Here is a 15,753-nt window from a genome sequence, read left to right as displayed (position 1 = left end):
GGCAGAAAAGATAAGATAACCCTTATTTAGTCCCACATTGGGGAAATTCTCAATGTTACAGCAGATATGAGGTCCAGTATAAGCAGTGAAAGAACAATACCGTATGACAAAAATAATTACAAATATAAAAATATTAAAATGTTGGAAAATAGAAAACAAGGTGCCAAGTATGATTAAAAAAACAAGGTGCAAAAACAGTAAAATAAAATGAAATTACAAGGCACCAACTCAAACAGTCTAGAAAATATATATATATATATATATATATATATATATATATATATATATATATATATATGTATATATATATATATATATATATATATATATATATATATATAAGAAAATATGTACAGCAAAAGGCAAGAGCAGTGACAATGTCAGTGGCATGTAAGGCCTCTAAATCAAGCCCATCGAGACAATGGGGAGAACCTGTCTCTGGTGCTGCCAATGCTGTGTTTGCTCTGTCACATCCGCTCTGCCTCTACACTGCCCCTGCTGTTTGTATACATACTGCATCTCATGCACATAGGCGCGCAAAACCGACGCTTGTCAGCCATCATGCGTACGCATACACATAGTTAACAGCAACTATATCTCCGGCTTTACATTGTTGACTGCTGATTTATAATTGTCCATGTTTCCAGATAGTTCAGATGGTTGTGGAATGATAAGACAGTCCACTCATCCTGACGCCAGCAAGACCGCCGCACGCTTGTTCCTCCCGGACACAGGCAGCACCTCTCTGTAGCCGCCTCTGATCCACAGCAGGAACAGGACAGCAGCTCACAGTGACATCATAAAGGTCTGATGTGTAGGATTAAGCGACCTTTATTGGCAGGAATGGTGTCAAATATTAATTTTTTTTATGCCTCCGCACCAGCAGTAATATGTAACTCCACGATTTGGTGCTACAGGGCCATGCATACGTAGGATTATATACTGAATCATGGCATCCTGGGATCAAAAGAGGCATGATGTTTAACATGAGCATCTGCCTCTAGTGTGACATATAATATACACAGTCTTTTTTAAACAATAACAAAGGCATAACACGTCAATCACAATCATTTACTGTACCTGTCATATGGCAGCTGATCTTGTCCTCTGCTCAGGGGGTCAACGAGCTCCTGTTGACCCCCCCGTTTTCCCAGTTTGCGGACATATACAGGTCACAATGTCACACCCATTCAGCCCATGGTCAAGTCTCTCCAACTTTACATTTTACATAAACCTCGTTACAGAGCTGTTGCTACCTCTGATCCCAGCTCAGAGGCGAGACTACTCTGTCCCCCGTTTAAGATCAGACGTTGTATACAGAACAGCAAGACGGCATAAATGGCATGATATTCCCGCCTTTGACATGCAGTGTAAATATGGCATTTGTCAAATTGGCTTCAAAACCCTCGTTCTGTTCCTGGGGGCTTGCATTTTAAACATAATAGAATTACAGGGTATGGTCTGTTAAAGATGCAGACAGCACGAGTCAGAAGACAATATCAGTTCTTCTGTGTAGTTGACAAAGTTTTAAGTTTAGTTTGCCTTGCTCGCCTGATATCGGATAGAACTGTCAACATGATACACTCATTCCAAGCTAAAATCACTGACCAGCGCAGGAATTTTTAAAATCAGAGAAATAAATCAAGTCTGAATGGGTCTTTGGACATTAGTGATCAAAACTGATGTTTCTTCCAGCACTTTTTGGTATGAGTACATTTGAAAACAACAGTTATGTAAGCTAACTTATTGGCATAGAGCAATGTGCCTCCTTTTATCCTCCTCCCCCATGAGATGGTGTAAAGTGAGAAAGAGAGGATGCTGGGATGAGTAACTCATCCACTGCTCTGCAGAGTTAGTACAAACCTCTATTAATACAACTATTAAGAGACCCACACTGTTTGTGTGCACGCATGTGTGTGTGTAAGTGAGACTGTGTTTGTGTGTTACATCTACAGCCTTACCACGCTATTTAACAAAGGTGTTGTCACACCGACAAACAAGCAGCATGAAACTGGGGAGTACCACGAAATTAATACACAATCAGGAGGACACAATACAGGTATATGTACATGTGCCCTGCCTCAATGTCAATAAGCTGTCAGAAGATACAGTCTGTGTGTGCAGGAGACATCTGTTTGGGATACTGAGTTCTCAGTTTTACGTTCATGTTAATGCATAGATATTTTGAAAAAAAAAACAACAACAACAACAAAAAAAAGTTAATGCGTCTGTCTGGGGTCTATCCATGTTTAAGGGTGGAAAACTGTGGAAAACGAAAAAGGTCTGTGGAAAAGAGCTGGGTGTGTTCCTTCATTTGGAGATTTGGAGAACTTTTAAAGATGTAGAGTATTTGGGACCAAGTGATGAGACTTTTAAGGGGTCTAAAGAAGGGTGACATTGAGTATGTTTACATGCACAAAATCTGGTTTTAAGCTTTTTACAAAGCTAATAAAATAGAAATTTCCACAAATATTTTTGTTAACATGCAGCTGCACATACTCTGCTTGTTGTTTTGCTTCTTTGCATCAAAACAGGATTTTTTTCAGCGTTCTGCCGGTGGTGGACTTACATTACCATACCATTACTACTTACTTACCATACAAATATAGCCTCCTTCTTTCATTCTTTCAACAAACTCTTGAAAAGGTAAGCATTGTAATATTTGCACAAACCCATTGGGGTTAAAAACCCCAGCTAAAACACATTTTCTGCATTCAGAAAACATGTCTAATAATGCTATTAAAACCTGATTAATACTGAAATATTCCATGTCTTAATCAGAAAATGCTTAATTCAGAAAAAAAAGTCTAATTTGAATATTTACTCAGGTATGCTGTTTACATGACTTACATCAAATTCAAACTTGTCATATCATACATAATAGTGGAATATTAGTGTGCATGTAAACGAAGCCACTGTGGGATGAAGGATCAACAATGTTAGTCCTATGGCAGTGGTAGCCATGTGTATGTTACACACTGCCTTTATTTTTTTTAATATGAGTTTTTCTTGTCATATTAAGCCATTATTGTGCATAAAATCCACCAAATATTTCTAACCCTTTGAAACCTGGAGCAACATTACTTTACTTGTGCTGCTTTCAAACATCTTTCACAAGTATAAACCGTTGAACCCTGAGCAAATTGGTATGATTTCTTTAAAAAAAAAATTTAAAAAAAAATGAGAAACTTGGTGATAAATGTTTCACAAATTGCAAGAAATAAGCAGATTTAGGAAAAAAAGAAATTTAAGCTAGGGAAAAATTCTAGTAAAAAACAAATAAAAAATGTATTTATAAGTGTCATGATTACAAACTTAAAATTATGTTACAGAATTTAGCTTTTAAGCACTTTTTTCCTGGTCAATTATTCGGTGTTATTTATTATATTTAATTTCTTCTTTCTTAATTTCTTGCTAATTTGGGGGTAATGTCTTCTTTCGGTGCTAATTGCTTTCTTGCCATATTTTTAAAAGAAATCGAGTCAATTTGCTTAGGTTTCAAAGGGTTAATTTCATGTTCTTTTATGCCGCTGTAATACTGTATGAATAAAAATGCCAAAATAAGATTGCCTTTATTTACCAATGTGGACTGTCTCTAACAATAAATTGCAACCAAAATGTTGACAGAGAGATCAAGTGAACAGTGGGTTGATAATTTTGAAGAAACTTGGGAAACGTTCGTGTACAGATTGTCACATTTGGCCAGTTGAATACATTTAGTCAGGATGGATATTTGAATGGTGTGTGTGTTGGTGTATGTGTGACTGTTCAACTCGATTTTCTCTCAGATGTATTGACAGCAGCGAGCAGAGATGGAGAGCTTGACATGTTTCTGAGAAAAGGCAGGAGACAGGGAGCCATCACTCTTCTCTTCTCACCACACGTTTTTTTTTCCCCCTCCCTTCCTCTTCCTCCTCCTCCTCACCCACACTGCTCCTCTCCTGCGCTGAAAACATAAGTGCCTTAGACAGATGTCTGCTGCCTCTTGTCTAAAACCCTCAACGCAAGCTGCTGAGCTCGGCAAACTCTAATTAAGATCAATATTTCAATTTTTAGTAAAAGCGCACGAGACGGAGAGAAGACAGAAGGAGAGAAATCATCTGTCCACGAAGACTCGGAGAGACAAAAAGAAAGGTCAACTGTGATTCTTCATTGGGTGTGTGTTTGTGTGAGAGAAAGTGTGTTTGAGAGACTTGATAAGATCTGTGTGTGTGTGTGTGTGTGTGTGTGTGTGTGTGTGTGTGTGTGTGTGTGTGTGTGTGTGTAACATTTGTTCAAAACTCTTTTTTGTTATGAGGATTTTCCTTTCAAGCTTTTCTTCCTTTGAGTGAGAACTCTTGTTTATTATAACTTGGATCTTATTTTCTTTACTGTTGGTTATGATAAAATTTCAGTATATATATGTATATATATGTGTGTATATATATATATATATATATATATATATATATATATATATATATATATATACCTTTAAACACCTTTCAGTATCACAGAAAATATGCAAATATCAAGTCATTCACAACTTTATTAGCTGTGCTAAATGTTTTGTGGAGTGCTGAAACATTTCGGTCTGCTCAGGAAATCTACATTCTTTCAGCTACTAAAGACACAATACAGTTCGACCTTTACATCTAGTTATTCCTGCCACTACCTCATCTCATGAACTGCGTGTAAAAACTTAAAGGGATACTTCAACCAAAAATTGAAATAAGTTATTGTTTAAAGTCCACAAAACACTGCAGCAGGTTCACAGTTTACAGTCATTAGGCAGGTTTCCATAACATATTTGGACAAAACTTAAGCGGTATTTCTGGCATGTTGATAAAACACAATTGCAACATGACTGCATTTCCATTGAGTGTTATTTAAGACTTCTCTTGCAATGTCCTGCGACTTCTCTAGTGATAAAATTCCAAGAATAACAGCAATGAATGTTCAAAACACGCAGGATTATTTCTTTTGGAGCAGCCCGTTTGCCATCATTATTTCCAATCCAAGGCGATTTAGGTGTGTTATGCCAGCGATAATGGAAAAACAAGCCCCTTATATGTGGGAGCGGCCACATATGCAAGATTTCTGGCAGGTGAAATTCCATGATTACACAGAGGAATTGTGGTTTCAAAACTTCTGGATGATCTGCTCAACTTTTTAAGACCTATGTGATGCAACACCTCTTGTAGCTCCTGCTGCATCATGTTCGAGGGAGCCAGTTCCTCCTGACAAGCACATAGCCATAGCGTCATGTGAAAAAAGTGTTTCCATTGCAGTTTTGCAAAATATGGCTTTTTATCTCCTGAAATACCACCTCATGCGAATTTAAAAAATTTTTTTGTGATAAATGGAAGTTTTTTTTTCTCAATTCACATGTTTCTATTAGGCATGTTTTATATTCACAATTTCAATCAGTGCAATCTGAGGGTTAACGGAAACCCGCCTAGTGGCAGTGAACCACCTTATTCTCTCTCCTTATGTTCTCTGCAGTTTGCAGTCAATGTCTTCCTCAAACCTCATCAACCACCTCATCCAAATTTAGAATTTTTCCTTTGTATATTTCACCTTTCTGAGTGGACTGAAGAGTAAATGAGCAACTCTTTAAAAAAAACATGTTTCTGTGTTCTCAGTTTCAGCAGCGTTCACCTACCAATCACCTGGTGTGTTGTCTCTGTATTTACTCAGTTGTTTGGTGTGTGTTCCTTTTCTGACAGGCAGGACTAAATGATCTGTGTGTGCTGGTGGAAACAGTCATCATGTTGGAATTGTCACGTCTTCGCTGGTTTCACAGTCTTCCAGGCTGTTCCCGGATCCCTGGTGAGTACAGTGTCATCACCAAAAGAAATGCTGGTCAAAACTACAAAAGTAACACTCAATTTGTCAAAAAAAAAAAACAACAAAAAACAAAACAGTTATCCTTTAGGTTTAGTTTAGAATTCCAGCCCAGACTCTGTGTTTTCACAGTTACAATAAAATATACTTTATTGTACCTATAGGGAAATTTGTCTTGGACTTGGATTTAAATGCTCCACCCATAAATGCCTTCACAGTCACAATAAAACAAACGTCATATAAACAGAACAATACTAGCTGTACCAAACTGTAGTTGACGCTATATTAGCTGTTTACACTCAAGAGATGCAGTTACTGTGATGTCAATAAATGCACATGGTTGGATGCAGCAGTATGGTCCTTGTGTTTACACAACAGTGTGAACTGTCACGATAGTTGGGATTATGCAACAAAGTCACCAGTCAGGTTAAGGCAAAAGAGGCACATGGCAAAAAAAAAAAAAATCACACATCCTCAGGGTAAGTGAACTTCAGACTTCTGCACAAGAGTTGGTTGTTTGTGGGACTTATCCACCAATACCACATCCACCCACCAACCCTATAATCACACTCACTTTCCTTATATTACATGGTTACCAGCAATATTATTACTTGACATTGTCCTACGGCATTTCATGCATAAGCGACTGGTTCCATCCAGTGGCATTCTCAAGAGATGCTGCCCATGCGCATTGCATGTGGACGCGACTAGTACCACCCGGCTGTCCACAAGTGTTTAAGAACAATCTCACCAGTTCTATCTGAACACGTTCTCATCTGACACCATCCAGCCATGTTCCATTTGGACGCAGAAGGTGACTTTTGGTATCACGCTCATTAAGCAAAAGCACTGACAGAGCGGAATTATTTGACGGAGTGAGAACGGGCAACACCACACCAATAAATTACATATAGTTCAAAGTGAACATACAAAATATTGCACATACTGGACATTGCACATAACACACATGGCACATACGGAACTATTGCACAATTCCTCCTGCCTGAAGCAGTGTTATTTAAAAGTTTGATAGAGGTAGAAACTTGCTACTTCTTTGACACCACAAACCTTTCATCATTCTGGTGAACAGACATGGTATCTATATAAGCGAGGCCTCCTCCATGTGGTGAAACTCCTGATTCCTAAAGTAACCCTCCCTGTTAACTTCACCATTCGTGCACATGCATGCATGTCACATCTCCACACAATTAAAGCTGATTCCTCCGCAGCGGCATTAGTGACTTAACAGCGGTGACAAAAACCCTCCGGGCCTCAGATAACCCCGAGCCACCTCCCTGGGAGCCGCACTCTTTGGTTTGGGATGCCGGCTACCTTGGCTCAAAGCTCGCCTCGCCTTGCGGCCGGCTCAAAGCCCACTGTCGATCCTCCACCTTGCTGATGTCCATTTTGCTTAAATCGGTAGAACTGCACTTGCAGCGAAGTCCCAATATGCAAAGGCACAATGAAAACCCTGACTTCAAAAATTTATGTCTCAAGCCCTCGGCCACAGACACTCCCCTTCCCCTGACAATGAATGGACCACAGCAGATCTTCTTAAAGGTGCCATTTCAATGCAGACTGCTTAGCTCGGCGTTTGAAGGGCCAACTCCTGCTTATTTGATAAAAAATACCCTCTCCTAATGACTTAGCGCACCTAAACTTAAAATACCTTGATATGATTTCCGTCCCTTCATCTCAGACTCTTCTTTTCATCCTCGCCAGCAGATTTGAGGGAGGGGGGGCGCGCGTATTTCATGGCCATTTCGGACTGGAAGTTAAGCTCAGCAGCTGTGCAAGGTCTTCCTGTTCACATCTGACCAAGTTTAACTTACTGCCACCTGTGTTTTCCCGCAGATAGGCACTTTATCCCGCAGATATATCACTCACATCTCGGTGTGTGGATGGGACCCCGGGGGGCCACCACTGCTGAAAAGGCTAAGTTGGTTGCAGTGGTTCAAGTCCCATGATACCATCACCATCCTGGAATTCTGTTCCCCTCCCTCTTTCTCTCCCCGGGCTAAAAGACCTATGTGTCCAGGATGGAGACGCACGCGGCGAGGCTTAATTATCCGTCGATCCGCGGAGATGAGACGGGATGCAATTTGTGGTTAATTGCGAATGAAAACCCCAGCAGGACGATCCAATCATACTTAACCCCGCGCGCAGCCACAGCGCGGCCTCTTCGCAGCCTCGCGGAAATGCGGATTGATTTTTTTTGGCACAGGGGCGCGCGGCATTCAATCGATTGGTATTGATAGATTTGGTAGTTTGTGGTGTCAGAAGCGTCCCCGGGCTTCCTCTCCGAGACTTAAACGAGTCAAATGGAAACATTAAGCTGCTTTTAATAAAGTCAATGGGGAAGATTTGACTTTTTAGTCATATTTGACCTTTTTTTCTCTTTTTATGTTCACATCAATAAAAGTTCTACATTTAATTTAACACCAACCAGACACAGTGCTGCACATACAAGATACATCAACAGTTTGGTCTGTATTCCTTCTGTGATTTTCATCTGTAGTTATTTTTGCTAAAATATATATATATATATATATATATATATATATATATATATATATATATATGTGTTTGTATTCATATTTGACGTCAAGCCAGGGGTGTAGCAACAGATACGGGGCCCTGTGCATATGTAGTCTTCTGTGGCCCCCCCGCCCTTCCCCCTTTGATCTGCTCATCTGTCTTACTTTCTATCTTAATTTCTTTCTTTCTTTCTTTCTTTCTGTATTATACCCATGTATAGGCAGTGAAAGAGAAACCCCTTTTTATTGTTGGTTTTCCGGTGCTGCTTACAGACACCTACATTCATACCCTATTTTTTTTCCCCCAATTCTGAGTGTTTGTATTTATTGCCCCCTTTCTTCCTTTATTTCTTTCTTTATTTCTTTTTGTTTTTGGAACCCCTATTTTGCTGTTTTCTCCTCTAAGGCACAACTTGGTTAGTCTGCCCCTGGGACTAATCCTGTGAGAGTGAGCAAGTCAATTTGCTTTCTTTCCCTTTCTTTCTTTCTTTTCTTATTGAACCCCAATATCTCTTTCTTGGGGAAAAATATGTACATTCTGTGCTACAGAGGCATAAACAGTCACTCCTTCAGCTCTGGCTGTGTTTAGAGACAAATCCTTTTGCCGTTTCACCCTTTAAGGTGTGAGAGGAGCCTCTACTATTCATTTTCCACAAAATTCAGTCTTTCAACTGATTTATTCAGCCAATTTTAATTAAAAATAAAAATAAGATTGAAACCAAACTTTTCATTCCAGACTTTTCATGCTTCCCCCTCCCATTTAGGATCATTTCCCACTCAGACATACACAGGGTACGGTGTTCATACTTTGATTTTCTTTTATTCAGCTGTGGCAGTTTGTTTTTCAATAAATGAGAAACATATATTTATTGTCGATGTATGTAGCTTTATCCTGTTTTTCCAGCAGCACATTATCAAATTCATTTCATGTGTCAGCATTGTGGCTAATTACCTTGATTATGACTTACTTTAACCACAATGGTTCTTTTTTGAGGGGTCAGAGGGGTCAATTTGATTGAATTAGTTGGTTTTATAGTCCAAAACAAAATATTACTGTTATGAAAGAGGAGGAGATGCGCAAAACAGAGGACGCACTCCAAATATTTTTTAAGCACTGGGGAGGGAGTTAGGTTCTGTGATTTTTCTCAGGGGAAAGACATTCAGTCTTAAATAGCTGTATTTTGTATTTATTTTAAATACCATCACAATCACTAAAACCCTGAATAGGGTTTGAAAAGGTATGTTTTCTTTGAAAATCTCCAGAATTTATCAGCCAGGAACTGTGAAATATAGTTATTTATTGTGATTTTTCCACAATCACTCAGGGAGGCTCAAGGAATAACATAGAAGTCATACCACAGCCACTCTGATAAACAAAGCACAGTCCCTAACTAACTGAAAATGCTACCTCAGGCCTTCAGAAATTAAATATTGCACGATCTTATATATAATATTGTATATAGTGTGGATCACAATCATGTGTAAACCTATAAAAAACCTTACATATAAATATAATGGTGTTTAAAAGGTTTAAAATTTATTTTAGAAAGATTAAAAGGGTTTCATGTTGCATAACATTCTAAAAATAAATGCTCTGGAGTATAGCAATATTCACTTTAAAGTCCTTATAAATGGATTAATTGATAGATCCCCCGAATTAACAACCTGGAAATCATTTTCTGACTTGTGAAATCTAAACACGTGCTGACAGCCTTAATAACTGAACTGACACGCATGTTTGAAACGGTGAAAACTGTTTTCTCTGTTCCGAGTAAACATTTTTCTCTCTCGGAGAAACTCATTTTACTCCTCCGCTCCTCCGTGCAGTAGCATCTGCTCGGTCACTAGAGGGGGGGATCTGCTGCACCTGTTCTTCCTGCTGCGCGCTCCGCTCCTCTCCGTTTCGTCGCCGCTCGGCTCCAATCGGCTCTCCTCGGGCTGGCCGCTGCCAGAGTGAAGGCTTTTGCTATAGGAGAATGCAAATACACTGCTGTGATCTCCTCCCATTGGCCCGTCACACCTCTGTGTGGGAGGGTCGCGGGCCCGCTGTCTTTATAAGAGCAGATTGCCTTCCAGCGCCTCAGTGACACCGCTGCTTGCACCGTGAAGCTCTTAGAAACAATTTTGAGGGCTGTTAGAGAGAAAACCAAGTGGAATTTATCACCTCTTGTGTAATAATACACACAGTCAACACGTAAGGTCAACAGCGCGCCCTGGTGAGGGCGGACAGGACCGTAGGGACCGAAGCTGTCAGTAATCGGCTGATTGCATCAAAAATCTGGACTGACCACAATAACAGGGGACCAGACTCTCTTGTCCGTCAAAGTAGGACTTTCATCTCAAATGCATGTTAACTTTGAAAACTTCTGCACGTGTCATTCCATATATTGGATTCTTGGGACTTTTTGGCATCTTTACGCACGCCTGCGCTGTGCCCCGTGGCTGTCACACACTCATTGATGTGACTGTGTGAGAAAGTTTCAACCCGGGCCATGCTGCAGTGACTTCTGCCTTTGGGACTTGATCAAGTTGTAAACAGCAGGAGGCGAAGAAGGATGCTTGGAAAATATTTATAACGCACCGGGCGGAGAAGTCTTTTACGTGTCACTTGATCGAGGACAGTAAATCACAGGGAGACAAGTGGGCTGCAGAGGTGAAGCGAGGACAAGACAGGTTGGTGTCTCCTGTTTCAGCCGCCCCGGGGGCTCCTGGTATTAAAGCGTGCATTTGACCTGGGATAAGTTGTCAACAAGAGCAGCGAGCGAAGGCAAACTGGCAGGTGTACAAATTCATTTACATGCATACGTATATTCACGCCACTATATATAGAAGTTGTCTTAGAGCCGAGCAACCTTAATAAGTTTCTCCACCCACCCACCGGCCCTGCAGCAGCTCTGTGCACCGGGCGTGTGCGCGTGTCTATATATACACCATACAGGCTCTTCGCAATCTGTATCCGAGAGGGCTGCCCGCCGTCGGTTTGGCTGTGAGGGCAGGAGTCGTCGCATGGACTGACATGGCCACCGACCTCGCCATGAGCGCAGAGCTGCCAAACAGCCCCCTGGCAATCGAGTACGTCAATGACTTTGACCTTATGAAGTTTGAGGTGAAGAAGGAGCCGCCGGAGGCCGACCGCTACTGCCACCGCCTCCCGTCCGGCTCCCTGTCCTCCACCCCGATCAGCACACCCTGCTCCTCCGTGCCTTCCTCGCCGAGCTTCTGCGCCCCAAGCCCGGGCGCGCAGCCCGCCCAGAGCCTCACCAGCGGGGTCAACAGCAGCAGCAGCAGCGGCAGCAGCAACAACAGCAACAACAATCACAGCAACGCGGGGAAGCCTCAGCTGGAGGACCTGTATTGGATCCCCAGCTACCAGCACCACATCAACCCGGAGGCGCTTAACTTGACCCCGGAGGACGCGGTGGAGGCCCTCATCGGCAACGCGCACCACCATCACCACCACCACCAGGCCTACGAGGGCTTCCGCGGGCAGCAGTACGTCGGAGAGGACCTGTCCGCGGCCTCGGCGGCGCACCACCACCAGGGCCATCACCACCACCATCACCACCACCACGGCCACCACACCCGCCTGGAGGACCGCTTCTCGGACGAGCAGCTGGTCAGCATGACGGTGCGAGAGCTCAACCGGCAGCTGCGGGGCTTCAGCAAGGAGGAGGTGATCCGCCTCAAGCAGAAGAGACGCACCCTGAAGAACCGGGGCTACGCGCAGTCCTGCCGCTTCAAACGCGTCCAGCAAAGGCACATGCTGGAGACCGAGAAGTGCACCCTGCAGAGCCAGGTGGAGCAGCTGAAGCAGGACGTGGTGCGCCTCGCCAAGGAGAGGGATCTTTACAAGGAGAAGTACGAGAAGCTGGCCAGCCGGACCTACTCTGCCGGTGGAGCCGCGAACACGAGAGATCCGCCCGGGAAACAGGCCGAGTTCTTCATGTGAGAGACTGATTCTTTGTAGCATAGACTCCGAATAACAACCCCAAACACCCCCTTGTTACATTAATTTATATTTTTCTGTATTTTGTTTACAGTTATTCCCTCGACAAAGTAAACAAATACGCATTAGAGCGCACAAACGTAATCCTTGTGCGCATTTTTTTGAGTCTTAAAGATGGCTAAACTTCTGTAAAGCTCACTGCAACCTGTCAGGTGGGCTCATGGGATCACTTAGACTTTTCTCTGGTGCAACTGGTCAGAAGTCTTATTCATTCAACCAATCACGTCGCATTTAACATGACTGTCTTAAATCAGAAAGAGGGATGTTTTTTTTTTTTGTCTTAAAACTTGGGGATAGAATGTTTTTTTAAGAATCAGATTGGACTGAAATGAAGCAGAAAAAGCAATACGCCGCCTCTCCTCCGGCTCCAGAAAGCTCATCAGACTGTTTGTGTGAACGCGAGGCGGTCTGTGATGCAGAGAAGAGACCTTTTCAATATTGCAAGTCTATAGTTTCCCATCCCTATTTGCAACCCTGCATGCAGGACATGTATGGTAACTCATCTCCCAGAATCCTTCCACATGTATGGAAAGCATGGCCCATGGTTCTCTCCTCCTCTAACGCTTCTCCTTCTCCTCCTCCCTCCTCTTCCTCCTCTGCCATCAGCAAGGCCTGGGTATGCAAACACAAATGCCCCCCACCCCCACCCCCCCGAGAGAGGTGCAAGAACTGCGGACAAAAATGCAATCTGCAACTGCGTAAAAAAATGGATGCGTCTTTAACTGCTATTTTCAATCAATTTTTCTATTGTTTTAAAAAGAAAAGAAAAACGACAAAAAGAGATTAACTGAGCCAGATTTTAGACTGTATTTATTTCCACCTGTACATAATGTGTAGAGAAAAAAAAACAAACAAACAGTTAACTGTGTTATTTTACCTTTTTTCCTCTTTTTAAAGAGCTTTTGTTGCTTGGATTATTCGAAATGTCTTAATACAAATGTTTGTATGTTACAGCATGCAAATCGTCTATGGTATCCTCCTCCTCCTTCTGAACATGTGTAATGTCAAAGGCAAGCCTATACTGCACTAAGAAGAGATCAAACTGGACAAACCTTTTGTTTTCTATCAATAGGACCTTTGATCTGTTACTCTCCAAAATCCTGGATGTAAATTTAATGAGGCGAAAGCTTCGTTTATTGGATGGACAAGGACTGCATTCGCTGCTAAAACTCTATGCACCAACCTGATGATTAAAATAGTTTAATTTTTGTTTTTTACTTAATTTGTAGACGAGAATTTTTTTAGGGCCTGCGGGTTTATTCTGCAGCCCCGGTGTCTTAATAAAAAGATCTTGTGTCTGATAGGAGGATGCTTGATTGTTTGAAAAGAGGAGACTTTGCCTGTGGTAGAGCTTACTGTTCTTGGAGTAACTCGATGCATTATTCTGTCAACAAGAAACCCCTGGTTCGTGTGTTTTTCTGCTGCCTAGATATATGTGCAATATTGTGCAGAAGTGTCCGACGCACCTGTTGGACGGCGGAAACTTGCAGGAAGAGAGAGGCTGAGATTATTACCTTTAGATCAAAATGCATCCAAAAATAAGCTACTAAATGCAAAATAAATGCAAAACTAACATTTTTATTTGTTGCTCTCCAAATATTCGATCTTTTATGGGAATCAAAACAACAGAAAGGATCAAAAGGAATCTTGCAACACATCTGCAAATTATTCTTTTTAAAAAAAATAAATAATTACAGACACCGACATTATCCCTTCAGTAACTGTTTTAATTTTTTTTTAATGTATGATATAACTTCAAATTTTACAATTTTTTACTAAAACAATTACAGCCTAAAAATGTGATTGTAAAGACTGCGGTAAATCAAAAGGAGAACACAAAGGAAAGTAAACTTCTGCACAGTGCTGTTAATGTATATCTGTACATATAATTTCTATATTTATTCAATGAACGTGTCCTAACGTGTCAACAAGTGAAAAACCTACAAAGTGGAACGTTGTTGAGAATCTTGTTTTCATAATGTTTAATAAAAAGTTCTGTCCCAAATCTGTCAGACTGCCGCTGCCGTCATTGTCAACAGAAAAGGTTTTATTTAAAAAACGAACGAACAAACAAACAAAACAAAACAAAAACGCTTCCTGCCTCTAAATTATTAAAGCATTTACGTAAGAATGGCATGCATTTGTTTCTTATTTTAGGCCAGCAGAGCTCCATCGCAGCTTTATGAATGTGGTTTAATTTTTTTTAAAAAAAAGTCCAACAGCCCGATAAATATATTTTTTATTCATAATATGTATTATTACTATTTTATTATTATTATCATTATTATTAACTAAGTGATTATGTTCATATTTGTGAACGATTTTTTTAATGAAGTTTTGCGCAATTACTCGAGTTTAATCCTGCATCAATAAACGTCTATACAATTTATATAAAAGAAAATAGTTAAACTCTAAATTAAAATAATAGGCTATTATAATAATAGAATGTTTTTTTAATCCTAAATGAAATCAGAAACTTCATCATTTGATAATGATAAAGTAGCCTATATGATGAACTTTAACGAGTGTATGACGTTGACAGTGAGTCTATTAGCATTGTTGTTCCTCTATCATTATTATTATCAAAGGCGGAGAAAAAAATATGACTACGTTTCAGTCCAATCAATTAGTGTTTATATATGCATTATTTGTTTATGATGTAGTGTTAATTTATTTTTGTTTTTCCTCCTGCGATATTTTATTCAGTAATATTTTTTGGCTGTATTTTGTCTCTGTGTATGAGCTGCATCAGCCGCTCGGCTCCTCCGCTCCGCTGCCCCGGCTCCGGCTGCCTGTCAGCGGGCCTCTGCGCGCCCCATCAGACGCTGATGGATGGATGAATCCGGCCTGCTCTATGCCACCACCGAGCAGCTAAACTCTCTTTCTCACCCGAAGTATGTTTTGAGTGTGTCCATGGGACAGCTTTCAAAGGTACTCTCCATGTCCACGGCGTGTGCGCGCGCGCTCGTGCCCTAAACTGCATTAAGTGCTCTCTGCTCTCCTCCTCTCCGGGTGGAAGCACCGCGGGTTGACACAGATGCCACCCCGCGTTGGTGCTGATGTGACACCGCCGTCAGGCCCGGCGCGCGGCGGGCGGCTCATTTCAAACACATATCATAACTCACCGTGAGTGAGTGCGTGTGTGTTGCGGGGTCACGCACGTCAAGGCCAGCAGACGTCAATATAAAAAGTTAGTGATCTGCTCAGAATCATATGTGCATCTCAGCTTATTGTGTTTGTGTAATCTTGAAACTCTTAAAATATTTTAGGCTATTTTAACAGGAGCATGGCTGTAACAAAAATGTGCCTAACCGAGATGTAAAAATTACATTTTTTTTCTTGCAGGCTTTCAGATTTTCTTAATATGGAAAATTTGTGAAATTT

The 15,753-nt window shown here is 41.2% G+C and overlaps 1 protein-coding gene and 1 long non-coding RNA gene across 2 annotated transcripts in view; both read left to right on the top strand.

The window, feature by feature from the left end:
* The first annotated feature begins 324 nt into the window (after positions 1–324).
* The window catches only part of LOC148189511 (uncharacterized), a 29,947-nt gene continuing 14,518 nt past the window's right edge, over positions 325–15,753 (top strand). Inside the window, exons 1-3 of the long non-coding RNA XR_015776573.1 lie at positions 325–805; positions 4,057–4,134; positions 5,709–5,811. This is a non-coding gene — a long non-coding RNA (uncharacterized LOC148189511). The remainder of the gene's footprint in view (positions 806–4,056; positions 4,135–5,708; positions 5,812–15,753) is intronic.
* On the top strand, positions 10,444–14,374 carry mafaa (MAF bZIP transcription factor Aa). Its single transcript, XM_042484037.2, has one exon. It carries the CDS (start codon positions 11,380–11,382, stop codon positions 12,310–12,312), a length of 933 nt encoding a protein of 310 aa, XP_042339971.1. The 5' UTR covers positions 10,444–11,379; the 3' UTR covers positions 12,313–14,374.

The sequence above is a fragment of the Plectropomus leopardus genome, chromosome 5 (genome assembly GCF_026936395.1).
Source record: "Plectropomus leopardus strain MGB_pleo_1.0 chromosome 5, ASM2693639v1, whole genome shotgun sequence".
Taxonomy (NCBI): Eukaryota; Metazoa; Chordata; class Actinopteri; order Perciformes; family Serranidae; genus Plectropomus; species Plectropomus leopardus.
This window is presented reverse-complemented; position numbering and strand designations above follow the sequence as displayed.

Excerpts from the sequence above, each read along its gene's own strand:
- mafaa (XM_042484037.2), top strand. The coding sequence starts at position 11,380 with ATGGCCACCGACCTCGCCATGAGCGCAGAGCTGCCAAACAGCCCCCTG.